The sequence below is a fragment of the Cucurbita pepo genome, chromosome 5 (assembly GCF_057944985.1).
Source record: "Cucurbita pepo subsp. pepo isolate OVF chromosome 5, ASM5794498v1, whole genome shotgun sequence".
Classification (NCBI taxonomy): domain Eukaryota; kingdom Viridiplantae; phylum Streptophyta; class Magnoliopsida; order Cucurbitales; family Cucurbitaceae; genus Cucurbita; species Cucurbita pepo.
Window position 1 is genome coordinate 17973308 of NC_141802.1, and position 25475 is coordinate 17998782.

Sequence of the window (25475 nt, forward strand, 5' to 3'; positions counted from 1 at the left end):
ATAGTTGATTAGGGACTAAACTTGTGATTTAACCCATTGTTACCATGTTTTGTGCTTTGAAATCTCTATCTAAATTGGGTATACATATAAGTTTTTCCTTATTACATAAGTTCAAATATACTTTATAATTTCTAAGAATACTGACCAACCCCAATAAATTCTCCCTACCAAATGTTTGTATGATGATATCAAGGAAACTCTCAACCATGGACGCACCTTCCTTTTACTGCACCGAAGGCCAGGAATTGGAGTCCACCCAGTTGTACGCTATAGGGGCCAGGAAAGCGTCGGGTATGCCGAACGAGCTGACCAGCGCTAGAGCGTGGGGTCGTATTTCGCTGCATAGTTTCTTCACTTCCTGCCTCACTGCCCCTGCATTTTCTGGTGATAAATAACCATAGCGGAGGAAGGAAACATCTTCCTCCAAGCAGATCAACGCATACATGGATCTCAGAACACCTAAAACATTCTGTAGCAGAAACCATATATGGACGTTCATATTAGGCAGCATATATCAATGGAGAATAAGTATGCAGTAAACATTACCTTCACTGGACCGGATGGAACACTATCTTCAACTTCCATAAATGACTTCAATATGGCTTTTTCAGAGAAAGCTCTGCCCAAGTCTTCTGCAAGCAGAAAGCTCTACAACACCAGAAGGATTACGACGATTAGAGGGTCGAACAGTAAACGATTTATGGAGTCATTGTAAGCCAGTGAATAAGAAGCGAGGAATCTCACCTGAATGAAGGCATATTCTTTGCTATCACCTTGTGCTTCATGATGAGATACTTCAGCAGCTAAACGGTTTAATATATCTCGTTCTCTTAAGCAAAAGGCGTCCGTCTGGTGCAGGAAGATGGTAAGAAAATAACGAATGAAACTCGGTTCACCGATTAGGGAAAAGGTAATGCTATTGTTACCTGGAATTTAGAGCTTCTAAGGATAGGACCAGTAAGCTTAGAAGGAATGACAGGGCAGGCCTCATTCATGTGTTCTAATCCCATACCTTTAAATGGTTTGTTTCTCTTCTTAGCTGCAATGAACTCAGACAGCAATGCCTTGCTCACCTACAATGAAGCTATCCAACCTCCTAAATCCCGCAGGTCTAAGAAGATAAATAAAATGATGTAAACTCCATACCTGCTGCATTAGGACATTATTATCGCCTTCAAAAGTAGACTGAACATCAAATTCACTTTTCAAAGGACCAACTCGATTTTCGGACTTTATGCCTTGGCCTCCACATGCTTCACGACATTCCTTGAACACGAAGTATCAAATCTAACGTCAATATCTTCGATCATTTGGATATGCAAAGCCAACAGTAAATGCAAATCCTGACCTGAAGTGTCCTCATATTATGCCAGGTAAAGGTAGCCTTAAATGCACTTGAGACAACATGGAGAGTTTTGATGGACTCTGGTGTTCTCTTCATGTAGATCCTTTTCAATTCATTTGCAGCAAAACTCATGGCATATCTGCACAATTAGTATTATTCATAGCCTAGAAGCAGAGCAATTACACCACTAAGATAATTATTGTTCTAATGTTCATAATCTGATAACTGCTTGCGTTTTAATTATGCGAGTTCGCACTTATTGAATGAATAATTTTCATGTTCACGTCCTAGACAATAAAGCAACTAAGATGCTAAGCTAATTGCAAAAGAGTTACTACCAAAGGTATCAGACCTGTACAATGATGTACTAAATTGTGCAGATTTTCTAAGCAATTTACCAGAGTCCACAAGCATACAACAGAATCATATTCAATATTCTAAAACTAGCAATTACAACTAAGACATGGATGTTTCTGTCCAAAGCTTCAATTTCTAGAAGCAGCTTGACACGCATGTGCGTGCAGTCCGATCCCAAAAATGATTATTCAAATCACATGTAGAAAAGATGAAATGAAGTGAATTTACCCTCCCTTATAGTCAACAAGAACTTAAAACGCTGTCAATCATTAATGCTGATATAATGTATCTCAACGATGTTAATTTTCGTAGCGAAAGAAAGACGCACATGTAGAAAAGATGAAATGAAGTGAATTTACCCTCCCTTATAGTCAACAAGAACTTAAAACGCTGTCAATCATTAATGCTGATATAATGTATCTCAACGATGTTAATTTTCGTAGCGAAAGAAAGACGGGGTTTCACGAAAAATAAGATTATGGATACAAGAGAACTTAAGCTTTGAAGACTCACGTCTTAGCAAGGAGAGGCAGCAATCTCTTTTGATGATTAGGGTAGTCCAGCAATTGGATTTCAGGTCCATTAGGAGTAAGTGAAAAGGCTCTCCTTGTTAATGAGTATCTTATAGCAATTGCTAAACCAACCTGACAACAAATTGATGTGTTTTTTTATGAACAGATATAAAATCTGAAAGAGTACTATACAGTTCCAAATCCAACAAAATTGATAAAACCGTAAACGTTATCGATAAGCAACAAACCTTTGCGGAATAAATTGCAGCAACGGAAATGGTTACACGACCAGATGTCAAAGGTGCCATAAACGCTGCAAACCTCTGAAAACATGTATTAAAAGAATCATCCATGCAGTACCAGTTTAACTAATGGTATCAAATTTAAGAAAGCTTTCTTACTAAATTCATACTCTCAAACATATAGACAGATGCTTACACGCACACACACAAGTAAACACTGAACTATCTGGAAAATTAACCTTGTCTGGGTCATTTGTGGCACTTAGATATTTCCCTTCTACTGATACATCAGCTACAGAATTCAACAAATTCTCTCTTGGAATTCGCACATTATCAAACCTGACAAGTATTTTCAAAACTGATAATTATAGAATAGAATGTGATTCTCCCAGTAATTGAATAAATCTATAGTATATCCAAGATAGTTACCAGATCCGACCATTATCAACACCGTTCAAGCCAAGCTTATGGCCACAATCTGCTATACGTATTTGTGGACAGATATTACCATCTGCATCCCTGATCTGAGCTATAAAAGCATGGACGCCTTCATTTTTCCCATTTATGTGAAGCTGTGAAAAGACTATAGTATGTGTTGCATGCTAAAGATTAATTGAAGAACAAGTCAGTGAGGGAAAAGCTGAAACGAATTTCATTGGTACACAAAATAACATGCTTTTACCTTGGCTGCCCCGCCAATCCAGTACTTCTGAGCTGACTCACAGGGAGTATTAATAACAAATTCTCCAGTGCTTGAATCATATTTTGTTACTGTTTCAATTCCTCGAACCTAAAATTATTTACATATTTGGGAGAATTAGAAAACAATAAGAAAAGACAAGCAAGTTAACGCAAAATAAGGAACGATCTTCACATACATTACTTCCATGACCGAGCTCAGTCATTGCAAAGCAACCCTTGATTGCATAATTTTCTGTGATCCTTAACCATGCATCATGATGACGCTTTGTGCCAAAGAATTGGATAGCTCCACCCCTGAAATACGAGAAAAATTAGTTGTTTTGGGTTAAGTAGTGATATAACATCCAGCATTCAAACTCTTTTCCATTTACTATTAACAATCTCTTGCTATGGCTAGTGCTAGGTTCCATATCCACAAGGTAGCAGCCTAAGTCCATCGCTAGCAGATATTATCCATTTTGGCCTGTTACGTATCGCCATCAGTCTCACGGTTTTATAACGCATTTGTTAGGGAGAGGTTTCCACACTCTTATAAGGAATGCTTCATTCCCCTCTCCAACCGATGTGAGATCACACAATCTATCCCCTTGGGTGCCCAACGTCTTCATTGGCACATAGCCTGGTGTCTGGCTCTAATACCATTGTAACAGCCTAAGTCCACAGCTAGTAGATATTATCCGCTTTAGCCCGTTACGTATCGTAATTGGCCTTACAGTTTTAAAATGTGTACGTCGGGGAAAATTTTCCACCCTTATGAGAAATGTTTCGTTCCACTCTCGTGGGATTTCACAGTCAAAGTATGAATTCCAATATTGAATCTATCATAACTAATCCACATACAATTCTTACATTTAATATTGATTAAGCATAGAGTCGGAACACAAATGAAAAAAGAAAAAAGAGGAAGAAGAAACAAGTTGGTCAGACATATATAGACCCGAATTGGAATAATCATTTGAAGAGCATAAAATGAGTATCAAAACATCTTAAAAGGTAATTGACTGTAAAACGATGAACATCGAAACGTACCATAGGAAGACATGAACACCAATCTTAATCGCTAGAGAGTGATCATAAATTCCAATTGCCTCAAACAGCGCAAACTTTCTCCACGCGGCTTCAATTCCATTATCTGTAAGCCAACCCTTGAAAACGCCATTATCCAAAAGGTACTGAATCCGCTTCATCGTCATCTCCCTCTGCTGCTCCATGGACTGATTATAATCAGGGGAAACGAAGACTCGGCCACCGGATTGCACGGGATTGAACAGCTTGCTCTGCATCATCACCCCAAACATCCAGTCCCGGTCCGGAAGGTTATGAACATCCAAGAGGTTCCGCATCTGTTTGATATCGAAGGAGAAGCATTCGGAAATCTCCGGAGGGGAGAACTCGAGACATGGATTGGGGCTAAGATCTGAAGTAGTTTGGTGATGAACAAGGTGATTCGAAAGCACCTGAGTTCTCCAAGAAACACGATCCATTGCAGAGAAAAGCCGCGAGAAATGAAGAGAGAATTGAAAACGAAGAAATTTAGTTATACTTGTGTAACAGATAAGAATTTCATTTATAGGATATTCAAAGATAATTATCAATTAAAATATATTAATTATCTTATCTTCTCATCAATAGTATATATAAATTGTTATGTTCAGTTCATATACATTATTTTCATGGCCGAGCTTAGCCATTGCAAAACATTCTTGATTGCATAATTTTTCACCATCTTTATATCTCTAACCTACGATTAGACGAGAATGTTATGGTATGAACAAAAGTATAGTTTTATATAAAGATATCTATTTAATCTACGGGATGGAGTTCCATGGGGTGAAGATTCTCCGTAAGAATATGTCCTAGTCCAATTTTTTGACCCGTTCAATCACTGACCTACGGTAGAAAATTAAACAATCTAATTAATTAGAATTAAGTTTCTTAAAGAAACTTGATTTATTGGAGAGATGAAGAGAGAATATAGAATTAAAAATTGCATCATTGTATTGAATAAAAGTAGAGATGATTTAACGTGATTAATTATTCAAAGAGTGTGGACCAATACCATTGACTTTCTTGCATAGAGAGTGTGGGCCACGCGCGGTCTCATTAAATTGGTAGTTGAGTAGGTGATCATAGATTTAAAAGCCATCTATATGTGATCAATTTTGTACAATAAATACCACTAAATTATAACAAACATTCATAAATTCTTTTAAAAATAATACCTTTATTCTTTTTAAAATTATAAAAATGGCTAGATTAGGTTTGGGCGGTTACAAATGGTTAGAGTAGGACAAGGCACCGGGCTAGATTCTTTCCATAGTACAAAGGCTTCACACCAGTTGGTTGGTTAGAGTAGGACAAGGCACCAGATTCTTTCCATAGTACAAAGGCTTCACACCAGTTGGTTGGTTAGAGTAGGACAAGGCACCAGATTCTTTCCATAGTACAAAGGCTTCACACCAGTTGGTTGGTTAGAGTAGGACAAGGCACCAGATTCTTTCCATAGTACAAAGGCTTCACACCAGTTGGTTGGTTAGAGTAGGACAAGGCACCAGATTCTTTCCATAGTACAAAGGCTTCACACCAGTTGGTTGGTTAGAGTAGGACAAGGCACCAGATTCTTTCCATAGTACAAAGGCTTCACACCAGTTGGTTGGTTAGAGTAGGACAAGGCACCAGATTCTTTCCATAGTACAAAGGCTTCACACCAGTTGGTTGGTTAGAGTAGGACAAGGCACCAGATTCTTTCCATAGTACAAAGGCTTCACACCAGTTGGTAGGACAAGGCACCAGATTCTTTCCATAGTACAAAGGCTTCACACCAGTTGGTTGGTTAGAGTAGGACAAGGCACCAGATTCTTTCCATAGTACAAAGGCTTCACACCAGTTGGTAGGACAAGGCACCAGATTCTTTCCATAGTACAAAGGCTTCACACCAGTTGGTTGGTTAGAGTAGGACAAGGCACCAGATTCTTTCCATAGTACAAAGGCTTCACACCAGTTGGTTGGTTAGAGTAGGACAAGGCACCGGGCTAGATTCTTTCCATAGTGGGTGGACCCGCACAAGTGGTGGAGCATGTGTTTAATTCGATGAGAACCTTACAGGGCTTGACATGCCACGAATCCTCTTGAAAGAGAGGGGTGCCTTCGGGAACGCGAACACAGGTGGTGCATGGTTGTCGTTAGAAAGAGAGGGGTGCCTTCGGGAACGCGAACACAGGTGGTGCATGGTCGTCGTTAGCTCATGTCGTAAGGTGTTGGGTTAAGTCCCACAACGAGCGTAATCCTCTTGGTTAGTTGCCAACCGTTGAGGTGATAAGTTGGAGGAAGGTAAGAATGATAACATGTTTTAAAAATGTGGAGGTTATTAAATGTTATCAAAATATGACTCAAAAACAATTTTTGCCAAACAATTAAAAAAAAAAATGTTGCAATATTACGTAAGATAAAAAAAATTATATGCAGTAGCTTATCCATTGAATAAATTTAAGGAAATACAAAGGATGAAGATGAAAAGGCATAAAATATAGGTACATTTTCCATAACTTTTCCTCCCAATAATTCTTCTTCTAAGCATGGATCAAATTCATAGGTACAACCTACCTAAGTAAAAGGGCCACTAGAAATTATGCATGAACATGCGACGCCAAGGAAAAAGAAAAAAAAAAAAAAAAAATCAGAAGAACACAAGATCAGATCATACATAATAAGAACAAAAAAAAAAAAAAAAAAAAAAAAAAAAAAAAAAAAAAAAGACCCATTTGAATCCCAGATTGGGACTGCCGAAGTGGTGTGGTGGGGGAGGGGGAGGGTTGCTATGAAGAACAGCAGCCGGCCTTCTTGACGGCGGAGACATCATCCTTGGAGCCAATGTCGATGGTCTGTCCCTTGGGGAGGACGGTGGGGTCATCGCCGATGTCGAGGATTTTCCGGCTGACGACGCGGTAGGTTTGTGTGAGGACTTCGGTGAAGGAATTCTCGACGTTGAAGGACTCTAAGGCTGAGGTTTCCATGAAGTATGTTCTCTCTCTCTCGGCGAATGCCTGTGCGTCCTCCGTCGACACTGCCCGCAGGTGCCGCAAGTCTGCCTTGTTCCCCACCAGCATTATCACTATGTTGTGATCTGTGTGCCCTCTTAGCTCCTTTAGCCATCTCTCCACGTTCTCGAATGTTACGTGTCGTGTCACGTCGTATACTATCAATGCCCCCACCGCTCCTCGGTAGTATGCGCTTGTGATCGCTCTGTACCTGTTTCCAAATAATACCCAAATCTTAATATCAGACATTCATTCTTCCCTATCTTCCATACATGTAAAAAAAACAAGAACAATTTTTTTTTTTTTTTTTGTAAGTTTAGTAAAATTCGAGTAACCCTTTAATTAAAAAGCTTGAAAAAAAAAAAAAGTTAGTTACCATATGACTTTTTGATTAAAAATTAGGAGCAAAGTCGTGTCGCTATAATATGCTTTTCTAATTGAAAATTACGAATACGAAAATCAGATTGTATGCTTTTCTGATTGAAAATTACGAATTCAAAGAAAGTCAGATTGTTATAATATGCTTTTCTGATTAGAAATTAACAGCATACGAAAAGTCGAATTAATACTGTATGACTTTCTATTAGAAATTGAGAGTGTCCGAAAAGTCAGTCATTACAATCAATATGGCTTTCTGATTAGAAATTGGGAGTGATACAAAAAGTTGGTCCTTACAATATGGCTTTCTAATTAGAAATTAGGAGCCTCAGAGAAATTGGGTCATTACAATACGAAGAAAGATGGGTCATTACAATATAGCTTTCTAATTAGAAATGATGAGCTTACGGAGAGTGGGCGGTTATAATATGGCTTTAAACTAGAAACTAGGAGCGAGTTATAACTAGTTATAAAGGTAATTATAGTATGACTTTATGATTAGAAATTATGAGCCTAAGGAGTTCAGATCATTACAACATGACTTTCTAATCGTGAATATATAGAACATAGCTTTCTAATTGACAAGAAATTAGGATGTATGAAAGGTCGAGTTATTAGGATTAGGGAGAGAGATTAAGGAAATTAAAATAAAAATTAAAGGAAGGGAGAGGGGGAAGAAAACGAACCTTTCTTGGCCGGCGGTGTCCCAAATCTGAGCCTTGACGATCTTATCATCAACACGAATACTACGGGTGGCAAACTCAACGCCGATCGTTGATTTGGTTTCAAGGCTGAATTCATTTCTAGTGAAACGGGACAAGAGATTGGATTTTCCAACGCCAGAGTCGCCGATCAACACCACCTTGAACAGATAATCGTAATCATCATCGGCTCTGTACGCACCCATTTCTCAATATTGCCAACAAAATAAATAAATAAATCAATCAATCAATAAATAAGGGATCTGAATTAAATAAATACAGAGATCCCGACAGTCTCGAAGGGAAGAGAGAGAGAGAGAGAGAGAGAGAGAGAGGCTGCCGGAGAAGAGAAGAAATGAAAGAGGGGGCGGAGAGATAATTCAAAAACCGTATCCTTCCAATGTTTTGCTTTTCTTTTCTTTTGTATTTGCTAAAAACGTCATTCCTTTCTGTTTACCAATCAAATCCAAACGTAATTCAAAACTTTTAATTTCAGTTACAATTTAGATTTAGACCCATTCCTTCTCTTTCTCTCTCCCTCTCTCTTTTTCTTAAAAAATTAATTTTGAATTTCCTTAATTTATTTTTTTAAAACTAAATTAATAAAAATTCTCGTATTAAACTTTTTAACAGTATTTTAAAAAATACCTAAAACAATACCTACTGATACTGTAGCAACGTAGATACACCGGTCCCAGATCCACTACTAGTAGATATGGTCCTCTTTGGGCTTTTTCCACTGTCCTCGTTGGGCTTTTTCCACTACTAGTAGATATGGTCTTTTTTGGGCTTTTTCTTTCGGACGTCTTTTTTGGGCTTTTTCTTTCGGACTTTCCCTCAAGACTTTAAAAGTCGTCGTTTATATTGTTCTCTTTGGGTTTTCCCTTTTCGGCTTCTCCTCGAGGCTTTAAAAGCTCTGGGAAAGGTTTCTACCCCTTATAAATGTATGGTAATTTGTTCTCCTCCCAACCAACGTGGGACATTAGAGATACCCTTTAATTTTTTAAAATATTTAAAAATGTTTTTACGTTTGTATTAAAATTAAAAAATATGAAAAAAACAATAGTAGATTATATCTAATTTTTATTTTTATTTTTAAGACTTTTATATTATTTAATTAATTTAAAATAAATAAATTTTTGAAAAATCAAATCTTATCTTCAAGGATTTGAATAGACATTCCTTGCAAGTTGTAATGGTGCCCTGCCACCATTTTGAAACGGTCAACTTTTGACCCATCAACCAATTTGGTGTATGAAATTAATATTTAGTACCAAACTATATAATAAAAATGTTTCATGAACAAAAATAAAACTATGCAATAAAAATGCTTATGAATATGATGTTAGCCTCTCCATGTTTGTTTTTATTTTATTAAAATTATATAATTTTAATAGGTTATTTTCTTTTGGCAGAACTAAAAGATATCTTTCACAATGAAAACTTCAGCCCTTTCATATTAAACAAGAAGATTAATATAACAAGCAAGAATAACAATGAGACCCAGCTCGAAGAGGAGGCCAAGTCTTCCACAACACAAACTGAATGACATGATACCCAGCTCAAAGAAACACACATTTTGTGGCCTTTCGTCGCTTTCTCTTCGGTTTCGGTGGCTGTAGAACGACCTTGATGGCAGCGTCAAACACAGTCTTCACGTTCTGCAAATCACGACATGGGAGATAGTTAAGGTTTGATTGCTCGATTTGAATTTGTTACATTAGTCAACTCTGTTAAATCTTAAAGATGAAGCTGCGGTAGTATAATGTAATGGCTCAATCCAACCACTAGTCATCGCTAGCAGATATTGTCCTCTTTAGACTTTCCCTTTTGAACTTTCCCTCGAGGTTTTTAAAACGCGCTTACTAAGGAGAGGTTTCCACACTCTTATAAAGAATACTTCGTTCCCCTCTTCAACAAATGTGAAATCTCACATTTCACCCCTCTTGGAAGCCCAGCGTTCTCGTTGGCACACCGCTCGATGCCTAACTCTGATACCATTTCTAATGGTCCAATCCCAACGCTAGTAGATATTATCCTCTTTGGGCTTTCCCTTTGGGGCTTTCCCTCAAGGTTTTTAGAACGCATCTACCAAGGAGAGATTCCACACACTTATAAGGAATGTTTCCAACCGATGTGGGATCTCACAATCCACCCTCTTTGGGGGCCAGTGTCCTCGCTGGCACACTGTTCGGTGCCTAACTTGGATACCATTTGTACTGGCCCAATCCCACCGGTAGCAAATATTGTCTTAGGATTTTCCCTCAAGGTTTTTAAAATAGGTCTACTAGTGAGAGGTTTCCACACCCTTATAAGCAATGCTTCGTTCCATTCTCCATCCGATGTAGGATCTCACATCTGAGAGTAAACCGTTAGAAGATCGTAATATGACATATCTTCATGATCAAAGATTTACTTTCATAGCTCCGTTCAGTCAAATGACACATTAAGATACCATTTTTGGCTTCACTTTCAATTACCTGCTGCGTTTTGGAGCTGCATTCTATATAAACAGCAGCACCAATTGACTTCTTCAGTTCTTCACCCTGTCAAAATAAAGCCACCAAGAATTCTCTGTTCCATCAGATCCATGAATTCGAAAACGATAACTAAGAGAAACAATTTGAGGAGACCGCTACAATGTGACTGATTCGTTTACGAGCAGTACCTGCACAGTCGTGATCGGAACAGCCCCAGGATGGCTGGACAGATATTGTTTGTCATCCCTCAAATCTGCAAACAAGTAACCATTCAAACATCAAACGACCCATCAAAACTTCCTCAGTTTTTTGAAAACTCCCTGATGTGTTTGAACATAATTGTCATTACCAAGCTTAGTTCCCACAAGAACAATCGGCACGGTCGGGGCATAATGCCGCAGCTCCGGGATCCACTGTGAATTGGGATATCAAATAATAAGCCTGATACTCTAATAACATGAAACAATCCATGGTACTTCAACAAAAGCAGATGATAATTAACCTTCTTAGAGATATTTTCATAGCTAGCTTTGCTGATTAGAGAAAATGCCAACAGAAACACATCTGCTCCTCTATAACTCAAAGGCCTCAGCCTGTTGTAATCTTCCTGCCCTGCAATTCATGAAGGACTTCATTTTCTTTCTTCAAACATTCATAAACCAATGACTCTAAATTTCTATAAACTGAAACCCAAATTCAAAAAAGAGCTCCGGATCCTTCACTAAATTAGCCAATGTGAGACTCCCCTCGAACAAAGTACACCATAGAGCCTCCCCTGAGGCCCATGGAGAGCCCTCGAACAGCCTCCCTTTAATCGAGGCTCGACTACTTTCTCTGGAGCCCTTGAACAAAGTACACCCTTTGTTCGACACTTGAGTCACTTTTGACTACACCATCGAGACTCACAACTTCTTTGTTCGACATTTGAGGATTCTATTGACCTGACTAAGCTAAGAGCAGAGCTCTAATACCATGTTAGGAGCCACAACTCTCCACGATAGTATTATATTGTCCACTTTGAGCATAAGTGGCTTCCTAAAAAGGGCTCATACCTTCGATTTCTTACTTATAAACCTATGATCATCCTCTAAATTAGCCAATCCTCAACAAAAAAAAAAAAAAAAAAAGGATTCAGGGTTAAGTTTCTCACCAGCAGTGTCCCAAAGCCCCAAGCTCACAGTGCTGCCGTCGACCACCACATTAGCACTAAAGTTATCAAAAACCGTCGGCACATAGTCCTAAAAGAGGTCAAAATTAGCTCCAAGCTTCCATTAGCAACCAAAAATGAAGAAGGGAAACGAAGATACACTGAAACTTACACTTGGGAATGTGTTGCTAGTGTAGGAAATGAGCATGCAAGTCTTCCCGACAGCGCCATCTCCAACAGTAACGCACTTGATGAATCGAGCCGTACTCATTTCGAAACCCCTTTTGAGTTTTTGAGTATAATCTTCACCAATCGCTGCGAATTCGATCTCTCAGAAAATGACCCACTTCTCTGATTTTGGTTTCTGAGTCTCCATTGGTAAAAAAAGAGCAAGAAATTGAAAAGGGAAGAAGAAAGAAGATAACGAAAGGTAAGAAGAAGTGGGATTTGGGTTTGAAATTTGAACAGAAATGGAGGGGGCTTAGAGGAGGCTTTAATGATATGAACAAACTGGGAATCTAGCTTCCACTTTTGCTTTGTGGGTGTCAAAAGCTTCCCGTTTCTTTAAGCGGACGCCCAAAACCAAAAAGGAATACACCCAAATTGAGGGCGTTGGGTGATGGTGTTGGTTGGGTTTAAGTGTTAGACAAGGGAGAGATTAAAATGATGAGAATTAAGAACGCAATAACATATCTAACATAACTTTTAGGATTAAAAATTTAATGCCAAATAAGTTAGTTTGAGTGTAGCACTTGAAATCAAATGCTTTAATTTGAAATCTCTTTCCAACTTTCCTTATATATGAAAATGACTAAAATACCCTCAAAGGTTCTATTCTCATCTCTCAATTGGATGATTGTAGTTGATTTGAAATCTCTTTCTAACTTTCGTTATATATGAAAATGACTAAAATACCCTTAAATGTTCTATTCTCGTCTCTCAATTGGATGATTGTAGTTGATTTGAAATCTCTTTCTAACTTTCGTGATATATGAAAATGACTAAAATACCCTCAATTCTCGTCTCTCAATTGGATAATTGTAGTTGATTTGAAATCTTTATCCAACTTTCGTGATATATGAAAATGACTAAAATACCCTCAAATGTTCCATTCTCGTCTCTCAATTGGATGATTGTAGTTGTAGCTGAAAGCCATGGCAATAAGAAAAACTTGATCCAACGAGATAAACTTTATTGAATTAGTCATTGAAACAAACTTGTGAGATCCTATATTAGTTGGAGAGAGTAACAGAATATTTCTTACAAGGGTATGGAAACCTCTCCGTAGTAACGCGTTTTAAATCCATGAGGATGACGACGATATGTAACGGGCCAAAACATACAATATCTACTAGTGGTGGTCTTGTGCTGTTATAAATAGTATCAGAGCCAGACATCAGGCGGTGTGCCATTGAGGACGTTGGACCCCTTATCTCACATTAATTGGAGAAGGGAACGAAACATTCTTTATAAGGGTATGGAAACCTCTCCCTAGACATGTTTTTAAACCGTAAGATTGACGATGATACGTAACGGAATAAAGCAGACAGTATCTATTAACGGTGGGCTTGAGTTGTTATAAATGGTAGCAGAGCCGGACAGTGAGTGGTGTGCCAATGAGAACGCTGGCCTCCCATATCCCACATTGGTTGAATAGGGGAATGAATCCTCACATATATTAAAATAAATGAAGATAGAATTGTTAAGCTTCCAATGAGCTACCTAAACCCTATATTAAACATAAAGAAAAAGTCATTGGTTTCTTCACCAAATAGAACTCTTTTCATTTACAAACCAATTGGTTGTCCTTCTCATCTTGTTTATTCATTATTAAACTCAAACACTCCCTTTTAACCTTTTAATTTCCATCAACCTTCTAAACAACTCCAAACCCATTTACAATATAAATCCATTAACCATCCACCATGCATCAATTAATTCCTTTCTCCATGCATGCACGCTCATGCAATTTCTTCCCTCCAACCTAAACACAAAGTGATGCAAAGGCACAACCTTGGAGCTCTGCAGCCCGCCCCGGCCTGCGCCGCGTGCAAGCACCAAAGGAAGAAATGTCACGAAACGTGCCCGTTGGCACCGTACTTCCCGGCCGATCAAAACCGGGAATTCCAAGCCGTTCACAAGGTGTTTGGAGTGAGCAATGTGACCAAAATGGTGAAGAATGTGAGAGAAGAGGATAGGAGAAAGGCAGTGGAGTCTCTAGTTTGGGAGGCTGTTTGTAGGCAAAATGATCCGGTTTTAGGACCCTTTGGAGAGTACAAAAGGGTGTTGGAAGAGCTTAAAGTTTGTAAAATGGGTCAAAACCAAAGCCGAAGCTCAAACCCATTTGTGGGGCAAGTGGGTTTGCCTTGTTTTGGTGGGTCCATTAGTAACAATGGGAATGGGATTATGGGACTAATTAATGGAGGGGTTAATGGAACCCATTTGTTTAATTACCTTCATGATAATCTAAGTGCCATTATTGATTCAAGTCCTTATACTAATTCTTCCACTTATAATTTGCAAAGCCCTGAGAAATTGATGAGATTGCAGCAAGATCATAAAGAGATTAGTTCAACCATCGTTGTGCCGTTTCAGCCGCCGCCGCCGCAGCAGCAACAGCAGCATCAGCAGCAGCATCAGCAGCATCCCAATTTCCACCATTGTTTTTAGCCAACTTTCTCTTTGTTGTTGGTATATTAAAACCATGAAAGTGTTGCCTTTTATTGATGAATTCCCAAGTGATCTTCAATCTTGGTACTTAATTTATGTAAACACCTTGTAATTTTCGTTTGTTTCTTCGAGTTTTAGCTATTATCTCGTGTCAGTTCAACTTTTTACTCAAATGTATAATATATTAATCAGTTGAGTTATGCTTACATTTACCATAAAAATATTGAATTTGATATCTAGGAAAAATATTAATTTTTTATTTGGTTTATTGTATTAGTCGATTTTAATTAATTATATTTTCATTCAATAATAAATATGTTAAGAGTGATATATTTTAAATGGTAGGTTTTTTAGTTTATTTATTAATAATTATTCTTGATAAATGGGTTTTTTTTTTTTTAATTATGTAAACTTTTAATTGTGAATTTGATTATTCAACAATTAATTATAATCTTATAGTTTTAGTAAATAAGAAATCATATTCCTTTAATAAAATTTTTATTTTTAGAAATAAATTAAGTAAATAGTTTCATAAATTATTATTGATTTATAAAATTAAATGATTTATTATATGATTTGTTTTGTTAAATTAACTCAATAAGTTAATTAACGATGTTTAAATAAGATTATATATAGGCTGGATCATAAAATGTTTGCGAGGCCCACTCCTTTCCAGAAGGCCCATATACTGAATCTTGTGGGCTGGATCATAAAACGTTTGCGAGGCCCACTCTTTTCAGAAGGCCCATATACTGAATCTTGTGGGCTGGATCATAAAACGTTTGCGAGGCCCACTCTTTTCAGAAGGCCCATATACTGAATCTTGTAGGTTGGATCATAAAACGTTTGCGAGGCCCACTCTTTTCAGAAGGCTCATATACTGAATCTTGTAGGTTGGATCATAAAACGTTTGCGAGGCCCACTCTTTTCCAGAAGGCCCATATACTGAATCTTGTGGGCTGGATCATAAAACGTTTGCGAGGCCCACTCTTTTCATAAGGCCCATATACTGAATCTTGTGGGTTTGATCATAAAATGTTTGCGAGGCCCACTCTTTTACAGAAGGCCCGTTTGGCATGCGCAACCGCCATACAACTACAGCCTTCTGGTCTTCGCCACCGCGCCACCGCGTAGAAGGCGGTAAAATCTCGCAATCTATTCCCTTACAAAATCTAAGAGGTAGGCTTTCTGTTCTTCATTTTTCGTCGTGCTGAATTTAACCTGGCTTTTGATCGTGTTGCATATGCACACCATTAGTTTGATTATATTCATCTTAGAAATTTCAGTTTTGTTTGAATGAATCTGCTTGAAATCTTGACAAGTTTCCATACGAATGTTGTCCAATGATATGAGGATGTACTCTATGCTTCATGATAATTTTCTGTATCGCCTTTTGGTTCACCTTTTTGTGTGTTCTGGAAGCTGCAAATTTGGTGTTACAGATGCGTTTTATTGTGCAAACTAAGTGGACTTGGAACATCATTCTTTCGAAGAATTTGTTTCAGTTTCCTTTTCCATGGAAGTAGGGTTATGTTCAATCTTTTGTTTTCTTCTTTAACCATTGATGGATTCTGTGAACATAACCCTCAACTGAAGCAGTGGCAATGATGGAAGTTGGATGTGTTTAAGTTCAACAGTACACACTACTTAGCAGCATTATGCGAGCCAAAATCGGAGCTTTTAGCAAATTTCTGAAATTGAGCGCAACTTATATGATCTTTGTTTGTGTGCTACTATTTTTTGTGATTATGTTTTACCACCTCTTAATTAGGATTGTACACAATGTTTAATCTATGTTCCATGTTCTATAGGTTTCCAGCAAACCGTTTACAGGATGTTTTGATGACCAATTATGTGTTACAAAATAATACCCTCTTATTCTTAGTAGCATGAAACTTGGAACTGCAAGGACTTCTTCGTTTTTACTCCATTTCCATCAGTTTTTGCGGCAATGTTCTTCAGTCCCCTCAATAACTCCAGCACAATCGCTTCAAGAAAGCATTAGAGCTGCAGTTGAATCAAAGTCATATCAGAAACTTCCAGATTTGTTTCCTTCTTTACAAGAAGCTTGCCAAAACCCCAATCCTTTCTCGTTTCTCTGTACTTTTCCTGTTAACTTTAGAACACACGTTGTGGATGAGATATTGCAATCTTTAATCCCTCTCAGACCTCGCTCAAGGCCACAGTTTGTCCATGCCTCTCTGCTTTTCTATACTCTTCAAAGCCCTTCACCCCTTCCCCTCTCTCTTCCAGTTCTCCAGCGGATTCTCCACTCTGGTTGTGTTCCTGTCCCTCAGACCCACCTTCTCCTCTCTTCTGTATGGCTAAAACAACGTCGCCAATCTAAGTCTGTTGCTAGCATCTTGTTGGACATGCGGTCGATTGGATATGAGCCTGATAGCAGCATATGTAATTATCTTATATCCTCTCTTTGTGCCATTGATGAGTTAGCTGAGGCATTTCAAGTCTTGAAGGGTATGGGGGGAGCAGGATGCGTTCCTGACTTGGAGAGTTATGGCACTTTAATTAGTTCATCAACAGCAGTTAGACGGACAGCTGAGGCAGTGGAACTGCTGAAAGAAATGGTTGTAAAAGTTAAGTTGACACCAAGACAAGGAACGGTCATTAATGTTGTGGCTGCATTACGAGCAAACCGAGAGATAAGGAGAGCAGTTGAGATCATTGAGCTGTTGGAGAAGGAGAGTTACAATGTTGGATTTGAGAGTTATGAGATTCTTGTTGAAGGTTGTCTGGAGTGTCGTGAGTATATTTTAGCAGGAAAGGTGGTCATGGGGATGACAGAGAAAGGGTATATACCATATATCAGGGTCAGGCATAAGGTTGTTGAGGGGCTTGCTGGTATTGGAGAGACGGAACTGGCATCTGCTGTGAGACGCAGGTTTGCTGAGTTGAGGTCTTAGGTACTTCAAATTCCTTATAAATTTATTTCCAAATTTATTTTCTGCATCAGAATGACCTGTGGGGATGATTTAGAGAAGAATTTTATGCGATAAATACTGAATAGGTTTATTTCATTCTGTTTGAATCCTGCCTTTTCGTTCTGACTTCTGTTGCTCGACTTTTTACTAATTGTAATTGCGTCATTGGATAATCTAGTTTAGTGGATATAGAAATCTGCATTTCTTTCACTCCTAAAGATGGACAAGATATTGTTCGCTTTGGCCCGCTACGTATCGCTGTGTGAGCCTCACGGTTTTAAAATGCGTCTCACACTCTTGTAAGAAATGTTTCGTTCTCCTCACCAACCAATGTGGGATCTCACAATCCACCCCCTTGGAGCCTAGCATCCTCGATGACACATCGCCTAATGTCTGGCTCTGATACCATTTGTAACAGCCGAACCCCGCCGCTAGCAGATATTGTCCGCTTTGGTCCGTTACTTATCGTTGTCATCCTCACGGTTTTAAAATACGTCTATTAGGAGGAGGTTTCCACACCCTTATAAGAAATATTTCGTTCTCCTCTCCAACTGATGTAGGATCTTACATGCTCAGTCTTTGAAGGGGTAGCTAGCCTCCATAGCTATGCCACAAGTACCTTTGCTTATCACTTCAGAATTCTCGTGTAACCAGATTCACCCCGTCAGTGCCCCATGAATTCTTGACAAGCCATTGCTAGCTTCCCCATACCCAACTACTGCCACTCCATGATTGAGTTCCTTTCCACAATTCCATGAGAAAACTCCACCAGAATAGAACTAGAATAGAACTGGAAATCATATCCCCCTGTATGAATTGCTACAGACTGGCTGGTTAGCAACTGCATCTTTTATGCTTTTCTCATCAATTACAGGTACTTTTTCTGTCATAGTGGTATCTCGCTTTTTGTTTATTGCATATAGCTTCAATGTATGGATGTTCTCTTTCTGTAGTGAGTCCAGTTTTTTTGATGAACTGAAATGCTTTGTACATGAAGCCACCATTGCATCCCTGGTTCCCCGAGATGACATCATGGTCGACAAGCTCTTGTTCTGATTGAGAGACCAATGTGCCTGTTTTTATTTTGCTAATGGCTTCCACAGCTGCTTTGGCCTGATTTTGCTCACTAGAAGATCGCCACGGCTTATTGGGTGATGACTTGTGCAGTTTCTTGTTGGCTAGACAGGGTTGATCTGTTAACGACTCTATCGCCTTCCTTGAGGCACCGATGATGAGTTGAAGCTTAGGCTCAGATGCAGCATTCAATAATGTGTTTGATGAGGAGCCATTTAGGTCCATGTTGAGTGATGAAATTCACTATAACGAAGATGATCAGCCCATATCGTCGAATCAGGACAGCAATGAGATAAGAGCGAGTTCTAGTGGAGAAATTTTAAAATAGTTAAAATCATTTCAAAACATAATTTCAAAAAATATATTTCATATTTATTATCTTTAACTTGTAGAAATTTAGCATTTTAACTTTACATGTTCATTCATACAAGAGCCGTTAATGAAGTAGAATTTTAACGTCTTTATAGTTAGATTTTGTCTCTATTGTAATTTTTTTTTTCGAATTAAGTATTTCAAATGAATTAATTGTTTATTATCTTATGAAGTGGGTGATCTTTTTTTTAAAAAAAAATTATAGTCTTTTTTAGAAGGATTTTCTAGAATGTTGAAGTGAACCATTGACATCAATATTTAAAATAAGAAGTATCAGTCAAAACGTTGATGTCAATGAGTAACTATGGAAAAATTATAAAAAAAAAAAAATTAAAATAAACACTTAGCACCTTTAAAATATGTTAAAATACATGGCAAGGATGTAAAGAGAGGGAGAGAAATATGAGAATTTGAAGCTTTTCGATAAATGAGCAGGCTTCAGCCGTGGATAGTGTTAAAGTTGATAAGGTTTTGTTTACTCGCTATGTTGTGAAGTATGTGAGTCAAACGGCGAGTGAGTTATTTTTAGCCGAACGCAACCAAACTTCAAGATGGTAGGCCGAACACCCGCTTCAACTCAACGTGTTTTGAAAGGAACATTACAAACCAAACGCTCTAGTAGGGCAACACCTATTTGCTTTGGATCTACTAATTTTCTTCCTCAATTTGATAGCGAAGTCATTTGCGGAATGAGTCCTCTTACGCTCGACAATCCAAACATGAAAATCTCGAAAACTAAATCTCTTTGAGGAAGCTTTAAAGAGCTATAACGAGTAAGTCCCACCTCTCATAATCCCAACCAAACCAAGCAAAAGTTCTTTTCAAATTTTAAAAGCTCTAGCATTAATGAGCCTTAACGTAGAAAGCTATCTAACCATCAGCAACACAAGTACTTTCTCCTTTGGTCCACCGCATGATCAATCAATGACTGATCTTGAGTAAAGGAAATCAAATCAAATTTGAACCGATTATATATATTCTAAGGCACATGTGGAAACCAAAAAAATATCAAAGCTTTTTCATCCATCCATTCATTCATTATTCAAGCCTGCCTACTTTCACTGTGGCCATTTACACGACCCCGCCAAACAAAAAGCATGTCTATCTCTGCACGAGTCTTTCTATTACAAGAACATTGTGTTTCTGTCTACAAACTTGCTTGAGATCTTCTTGAATGGTTGCAACTTCTCAAGGAATGAATCTATCGCACATTGGAGAAGTCCTATCACAACCCAAGCTCACCGCTAATAAATATTGTCCTCTTTAGACTTTCTCTACTACTAGTGGTGAGTTTGGGCTTTACAAATAGTATTAGAGCCAGACACTGATAAGCTTGCCATTACGAGATCTCACATCAGTTAGAGAGAAAAACAAAACATTCCTTACAAGGGCGTGGAAACCTCTACTGAACAAATATGTTTTAAAACCTTGAGGGGAAACCCAAAAGGGAAAGGTCAAATATGACAATATCTATTAGCGGTGAATTTAGCCTTTACAAGTCCTATCTCCTTTTTGGTTGAACATGAGACCTTAAACCCATTTAAACTTAGTTCATTTCCTCTCTTCTTGCTAATCACTGCTGTTTAAGTTCATAACTCAGTTAAACAATAAGAATCTGATATCAAAGTAGCAGAATATGAACCAAAATATTGAAAAGAAGAGTAATGTATAGCTTAACCACAGATTATAGAATTGACTCTTCATGGGAAACCAAAAGGGAAAGTCTTTTGTGTTTTTCCATCACTTTTGAGCCTAAAATAACCAAGAAACCACAAGTTTCCATTGATTTGCATCATCTTGGTGCAGCGAAATCCAAATTGAATTTGACATAAGAAAAAGAAGTGCGTGGATTGTATTGATGGGGAGCAAGGGAAACAGGTCATTTTCCAGCATTTGTTCAGTTTATGTGGCTACAGGCGCTACTACCACAAAAACATACTCCAAACTGCTTGCACATGCTGTCAAAATAACCTGTATAAACCACAAGCTCTATCCTTTCTCTATCCTAATCCCAATCCCAGTCATACACTAACTTCTTGCTTTCCAATAAATCATGAAACTAAGCACAGCCTTAGCACACAAAAACAATCCCTCCCTCCTTCCCTTTCTCTCTCTCTTTCTCTAGAAGAGAGAACTAAACGATAAAAAAACAATGGTAATTTCAATAGAAAAGCTCCCTATTTCCTGTTGGCTATGGTATGCCTTTTTCAACTGTTATTTTCTGCTTGTTTTAACAGGTTCTAGTGTCAAAACATGGGGGAGGAGGGGAAGAAGATGCTGCAGTGGATTTTAGGGGAAACCCAGTGGACAAGTCAAGAACCGGGGGATGGCTTGCTGCAGGGCTCATCTTAGGTGCTTAAATTTTTTCTCTGGTTTTCACAAACCAAAACTCTAAGTTTATCGATGTAATAAGCTGATGGGTAGCAATTCTAAACGCCCAAAATGATGCAGGAACTGAACTCTCTGAAAGGATATGTGTGATGGGCATATCAATGAACTTAGTGACATATCTACTTTGGGATCTGCATCTTTCTTCAGCTAAGTCTGCAACTATTGTGACTAATTTTCTTGGAGCCCTTAATCTTCTTGGCCTTCTTGGTGGCTTCTTAGCTGATGCCAAGCTGGGACGGTTCCTCACTGTTGCAACCTTTGCTTCCATAACTGCTGTGGTAAGTTCTGAGCCATTAAGAATGGCTTCAAGAGAGAAATATCTGCTTTATCCTCCAGCTTTCCTGGTTTTTGCAGGGTGTGATTTTGTTAACATTGGCCACAACCATCCCTGGCATGAGACCTCCTCATTGTGATATCTCCTCCACAAGGCAACTTCATCAATGCATTGCGGCTAATGGTGGGCAACTTGCCATGCTCTATGCTGCACTTTATACCATAGCACTCGGCGGAGGGGGGATAAAATCGAATGTTTCGGGATTCGGATCCGTTCTATTTGATGTCAACGATCCAAAGGAAGAGAAGGCTATGTTATTCTTCTTCAATAGGTTCTACTTTGCCATAAGCATTGGATCGTTGTTTGCTGTGATTGTGTTAGTTTATGTACAAGACAATGTGGGAAGAGGCTGGGGCTATGGAATTTCAGGAGGGACCATGGTGATTGCTGTTATTGTATTGGTTTGTGGGACAACATTTTACAGGTTTAAGAAGCCTAGAGGAAGTCCTCTAACAGTGATATGGAGGGTAGTGCTTTTGGCTTGGAAGAAGAGAAGCCTCCCTCACCCAGCTCATCCCAGGTTCTTAAATGACTACCAAAATGCCAAGGTTCCTTACACCTACAGGTTCATGTAAGTGTTCTTCAGATCTATAGGCTAGTTATAAATGGAAAAAAGTAGATTTGTTCGTCCAATCCACAAGTAAATTGGTGCATTCAATTCAGTTAATTTATTTGGTTATCTTTATCATCTTGGCAAGGAAATAGTGTAACGAAAACATGAATATTAGGTTTCTAGACAAGGCTGCAATTCTGGACGAGGTTGCGGCAATCAATCAAAACAGATATAATCCCTGGATAGTCTCGACCGTGACTGAAGTCGAGGAAGTGAAAATGGTTCTGAAGCTTTTACCCATATGGTCCACTGGCATCCTCTTTTGGACGATCTACTCTCAGATGACTACATTCACAGTAGAGCAAGCATCATTTATGGATAGAAAAGTTGGCAAGTTTGTGATTCCTGCTGGTTCTATGTCAGCCTTTCTATTCATCGCCATCCTGCTAGTCACTTCCATGAACGAGAAACTGTTCATTCCCATTGCTCGGAAACTGACTCACAATGTCCAAGGTCTCACAAGCCTACAGAGGATTGGGATTGGCCTTGTTTTCTCAATTTTTGGTATGGTGGCTGCTGGAGTTGTTGAGAAGGAGAGGAGGGCATTTGCTGTGGGACAAAATACTCTTATAAGCGTTTTCTGGTTAATACCTCAGTTCTTCTTGGTTGGTGCTGGAGAGGCATTTGCATATGTTGGACAACTCGAGTTTTTCATCAGAGAAGCACCAGAACGAATGAAATCCATGAGCACAGGACTTTTCCTTAGCACCCTTTCCATGGGATTTTTTGTAAGTAGTTTGTTGGTGACGATCGTAGAAAACGTAACCAACAAGCAATGGCTGAAAAGTAATCTCAACAAGGGAAACTTGAACTACTTCTATTGGCTACTTGCAGTGTTGGGACTGCTGAACTTTTTATTTTTTCTTCTACTGGCCCGGAAACATCAGTACAAAGACCAGCATTATTCCAGTTCTAATGATAACAATGAGGAGCTCAAGAGTTCAAGTGACAAGATCTCACTTGAAATGGAAGGACCAGTTAGCATGAAGGCAACAGAAACCTAGGGTGTGTGCTTGAAGAAGTGTCCCTTTTATGAGTTTAAGAGCCTGTGTGTAAGTTTGTAACATCTCAAAGCCTTTACCAACAACTAAAACCATCCTAGGCTCTTAGAATTAATGAGCAGATTAGCAGAATTTAGCATATTTCAAATAATGTTCTAATGTGAAAAAGGGCGTGCATTCATTGATGATAATAGCCATGTTCCTTCGCAGGCTTCTTACAGAAAGTAGCATCATCAAAAGCGACATTCCATTTTCGAACAGGCAAATATTTCAATAAGTTATTCTAGTCACTAAACTCAGCAAGATGTATAGAGCATAAAAGCCTTGATTGTCAAATAATTCAAGAAAAATACGCTGCTCAAATATAATTCTTTTCAACATCATCCCAATACTTCAGAACTAAACCTGACCTCTAACAGCAACACATGTTTTCAAGAAGAACCCGAACTTGGAGCAGGAAGGTGATTTACAACTAATGGAGGTCGAAGAGATTTGTGCTGTTCCACCTTCTGTTTACGGGCTTTAAACATTTCTTCTGTTTCAACGACTACTAATCGCTTTACCTGTAATTAAATTGAGCAAAACAAGGATGAGATTGCATTCAGTCCCCATGAGGTCATTCTGTAATGTACGAATGTGTGCAATAGACGAGTATATAAAGCAACCTGTTGAAGCATTCCTCGAACAGTTGGTGTGTTCCAGCGCATGACAGTTCGGTTGCATTTCCGAAGACGTAAGGCCTCTAAAGTACGTCTGTGAAGTCTCCTTGTTCCAGGAATGCCTCGCACTAATGTGATATAGAGATTAGGACTCCATGCAATTGGAACATTAGCTTTGAAGGCCTTGAAGGCATTCATGTCTATGACCTCAAAAATCTACAAAATAAAATAAAGATCATTTAATAATTTTTCTCTGCAAGAACATCAACGATCTGACCTAAGCATTTCAACAAAATCTTCTCATTTGTTGGGCAGGAAAACTTCTACACTTCCCAACTCTCAAGTAAACAGAAAAAATCTTCAATAGATTGATAGCTCCACCAATGCTCTAGTTGCACAACAAATACATTAAAAGATATTGCTGATTATTGAAAGTAGACAATTCCTCATCCCTAATAGAAAGACTTCGTTCATCTTTATAATTCCAACCACTTGGAACTGCATGCTTGGAAGCATAACATTCAGCTACATTAGTTTCATCCATGTAGAGCTTCACGTTTACATGACATTTTCTATAGACACAGCATTCAATCTTAAGGGAAGAATTTAAAAAGGTGGAAGTGTTTGCTAGGAAGCAAGACAGTTTCAATGCAGAAATTCAAGGAGAAGGATCTATAACCTTGATAGCATTGTGATAGAACAAAGAACTAATGATGAGGCGCGAATGGTTCAATCCATTTCAACAAAGCCAAAAATTGAAAACCATGATATTCAGTTTGCCATATGTACAATCTGAACAACAAAACTACTTTTCAGTTTAAAACAAGATTTACCAATTCATAAACTAAAAAAGAGGCAGGACATTTGAATGAACAAAAATCCATTTTGCAGCTACCCATTAAAAGATATCAAATTTGTTCTACTCCCATTTTAAAGAACAGTTGTATATATAATTATCATGATGAAACAGGAGTCTCCACATCACGAAGAACCGCTGAAAATCTAACATACGGCCGTAAAGTGAGGATAAAAATAAAAGATAAATCCCGAAAATGGTATGGAACACACATAAATCTTAATGAGCTCACCAACTAGTCCAGTAAAATAATCAATCATTCGTAATGCCAAATGAAAATTAAAGGCCCCGAAAGATTAGATTGCAGAAAAAACATGAACTGAAGATCCGACAGACAGACAACTTCAGTCAAGAAAGTGGAACATTTAATGAATTTAGAACTTCAAACTTACCAGTTCGAGTAGGAGAAAGGAGAGGAATCGAGGGAAGTGACGAGTATATGCAGATGTTCAGGCTCACGCTTCAATCTGAGGAGGGCTGAGAAACGAAGAGTAGGGCTGATTTTTTATTTTTTATTTTTTTATTTTTTATAATTTCAGTTCTAGTAATTGGAAGGGGAAAACTGAATGGGCTGGGCCTGGGCTGGGCCGGAGAAAATATTACTGAGTTGGGTGAATAAAACGCTGCCGTTTCAACTATGGCGGATTAGGGTGGGCCATGGGAGG

The 25475-nt window shown here is 38.4% G+C and overlaps 8 protein-coding genes across 12 annotated transcripts; 3 read left to right on the top strand and 5 right to left on the bottom strand.

The window, feature by feature from the left end:
- Nucleotides 1-21: 21 nt before the first annotated feature.
- Nucleotides 22-4703, bottom strand: LOC111795533 (acyl-coenzyme A oxidase 3, peroxisomal). The gene is made up of 13 exons (XM_023678014.2): nt 4188-4703; nt 3335-3452; nt 3139-3246; nt 2886-3058; nt 2696-2795; nt 2463-2537; nt 2216-2346; nt 1349-1484; nt 1147-1266; nt 927-1073; nt 745-849; nt 547-648; nt 22-469 (listed from the first exon to the last, which is right to left on the bottom strand). Exons 1-13 carry the CDS (start codon nt 4640-4642, stop codon nt 224-226), a joined length of 2016 nt encoding a protein of 671 aa, XP_023533782.2. The 5' UTR covers nt 4643-4703; the 3' UTR covers nt 22-223.
- Nucleotides 4704-6599: 1896 nt separating this feature from the next.
- Nucleotides 6600-8721, bottom strand: LOC111795539 (ras-related protein RABA1f). The gene is made up of 2 exons (XM_023678025.2): nt 8260-8721; nt 6600-7406 (listed from the first exon to the last, which is right to left on the bottom strand). The coding sequence occupies exons 1-2, from the start codon at nt 8478-8480 to the stop codon at nt 6974-6976; spliced, it is 654 nt and encodes a 217-aa protein (XP_023533793.1). The 5' UTR covers nt 8481-8721; the 3' UTR covers nt 6600-6973.
- A 982-nt stretch (nt 8722-9703) lies between these two features.
- On the bottom strand, nt 9704-12535 carry LOC111795540 (rac-like GTP-binding protein RAC2). The gene is made up of 7 exons (XM_023678026.2): nt 12074-12535; nt 11905-11992; nt 11257-11366; nt 11104-11167; nt 10943-11007; nt 10755-10820; nt 9704-9935 (listed from the first exon to the last, which is right to left on the bottom strand). Exons 1-7 carry the CDS (start codon nt 12170-12172, stop codon nt 9837-9839), a joined length of 591 nt encoding a protein of 196 aa, XP_023533794.1. The 5' UTR covers nt 12173-12535; the 3' UTR covers nt 9704-9836.
- A 1321-nt stretch (nt 12536-13856) lies between these two features.
- Nucleotides 13857-14588, top strand: LOC111795538 (LOB domain-containing protein 2). Its single transcript, XM_023678023.2, has one exon. The coding sequence runs from the start codon at nt 13900-13902 to the stop codon at nt 14569-14571; it is 672 nt and encodes a 223-aa protein (XP_023533791.2). The 5' UTR covers nt 13857-13899; the 3' UTR covers nt 14572-14588.
- A 1064-nt stretch (nt 14589-15652) lies between these two features.
- LOC111795536 (Pentatricopeptide repeat (PPR) superfamily protein) lies at nt 15653-19038 on the top strand. 4 transcript variants are annotated; one of them, XM_023678019.2, is made up of 2 exons: nt 15653-15750; nt 16383-17634. In XM_023678019.2, exon 2 carries the CDS (start codon nt 16461-16463, stop codon nt 17490-17492), a length of 1032 nt encoding a protein of 343 aa, XP_023533787.2. In that variant the 5' UTR covers nt 15653-15750; nt 16383-16460; the 3' UTR covers nt 17493-17634. The 4 variants fall into 4 exon arrangements, with proteins under 4 accessions (XP_023533787.2, XP_086979848.1, XP_086979849.1 ...); XM_087123722.1 differs by lacking the exon at nt 15653-15750 and adding an exon at nt 18464-19038 and having other exon boundaries at nt 15757-17492; XM_087123723.1 differs by lacking the exon at nt 15653-15750 and adding an exon at nt 18508-19038 and having other exon boundaries at nt 15757-17492.
- LOC111795537 (cysteine endopeptidase RepA) lies at nt 18083-18809 on the bottom strand. The gene is given in 7 exon segments (XM_023678022.2): nt 18083-18147; nt 18150-18173; nt 18176-18205; nt 18208-18289; nt 18292-18337; nt 18339-18404; nt 18406-18809. Coding segments are annotated over 7 exon segments (717 nt in total).
- A 1808-nt stretch (nt 19039-20846) lies between the features above and the next one.
- On the top strand, nt 20847-23687 carry LOC111795534 (protein NRT1/ PTR FAMILY 6.4-like). Of its 2 annotated transcripts, none has more exons than XM_023678016.2 (5): nt 20847-21111; nt 21194-21308; nt 21408-21625; nt 21702-22252; nt 22410-23687. In XM_023678016.2, the coding sequence occupies exons 1-5, from the start codon at nt 21109-21111 to the stop codon at nt 23296-23298; spliced, it is 1776 nt and encodes a 591-aa protein (XP_023533784.2). In that variant the 5' UTR covers nt 20847-21108; the 3' UTR covers nt 23299-23687. The 2 variants fall into 2 exon arrangements, with proteins under 2 accessions (XP_023533784.2, XP_086980205.1); XM_087124079.1 differs by having other exon boundaries at nt 20849-21111; nt 21684-22252.
- LOC111795541 (ribosomal protein L30 family protein) lies at nt 23603-25351 on the bottom strand. Its single transcript, XM_023678027.2, has 3 exons — nt 25203-25351; nt 23961-24170; nt 23603-23858 (listed from the first exon to the last, which is right to left on the bottom strand). Exons 2-3 carry the CDS (start codon nt 24150-24152, stop codon nt 23727-23729), a joined length of 324 nt encoding a protein of 107 aa, XP_023533795.2. The 5' UTR covers nt 24153-24170; nt 25203-25351; the 3' UTR covers nt 23603-23726.
- Between the last annotated feature and the right edge of the window lie 124 nt (nt 25352-25475).

Bases quoted from the DNA above. Each gene is read 5' to 3' on its own strand.
- LOC111795533 (XM_023678014.2), bottom strand. From the start codon at position 4,642: ATGGATCGTGTTTCTTGGAGAACTCAGGTGCTTTCGAATCACCTTGTT. The intron at 1,267-1,348 runs GTCAGGATTTGC...TTCGTGTTCAAG, and splicing joins ATAATATGAGGACACTTCAG to GAATGTCGTGAAGCATGTGG. The intron at 649-744 runs GTGAGATTCCTC...CTGGTGTTGTAG, and splicing joins AAGAATATGCCTTCATTCAG to AGCTTTCTGCTTGCAGAAGA.
- LOC111795539 (XM_023678025.2), bottom strand. From the start codon at position 8,480: ATGGGTGCGTACAGAGCCGATGATGATTACGATTATCTGTTCAAGGTG. The intron at 7,407-8,259 runs GTTCGTTTTCTT...ATTTGGAAACAG, and splicing joins GACACCGCCGGCCAAGAAAG to GTACAGAGCGATCACAAGCG.
- LOC111795540 (XM_023678026.2), bottom strand. From the start codon at position 12,172: ATGAGTACGGCTCGATTCATCAAGTGCGTTACTGTTGGAGATGGCGCT. The intron at 11,367-11,904 runs GTGAGAAACTTA...CATGAATTGCAG, and splicing joins GGGGCTTTGGGACACTGCTG to GGCAGGAAGATTACAACAGG. The intron at 11,168-11,256 runs GTTAATTATCAT...CCCAATTCACAG, and splicing joins ATGAAAATATCTCTAAGAAG to TGGATCCCGGAGCTGCGGCA.
- LOC111795538 (XM_023678023.2), top strand. From the start codon at position 13,900: ATGCAAAGGCACAACCTTGGAGCTCTGCAGCCCGCCCCGGCCTGCGCC.
- LOC111795536 (XM_023678019.2), top strand. From the start codon at position 16,461: ATGAAACTTGGAACTGCAAGGACTTCTTCGTTTTTACTCCATTTCCAT.
- LOC111795534 (XM_087124079.1), top strand. The intron at 21,309-21,407 runs GTGCTTAAATTT...AAAATGATGCAG, and splicing joins TGCTGCAGGGCTCATCTTAG to GAACTGAACTCTCTGAAAGG. The intron at 21,626-21,683 runs GTAAGTTCTGAG...TTTATCCTCCAG, and splicing joins TTGCTTCCATAACTGCTGTG to CTTTCCTGGTTTTTGCAGGG.
- LOC111795541 (XM_023678027.2), bottom strand. From the start codon at position 24,152: ATGAATGCCTTCAAGGCCTTCAAAGCTAATGTTCCAATTGCATGGAGT. The intron at 23,859-23,960 runs GTTGCTTTATAT...ATTTAATTACAG, and splicing joins TTCGAGGAATGCTTCAACAG to GTAAAGCGATTAGTAGTCGT.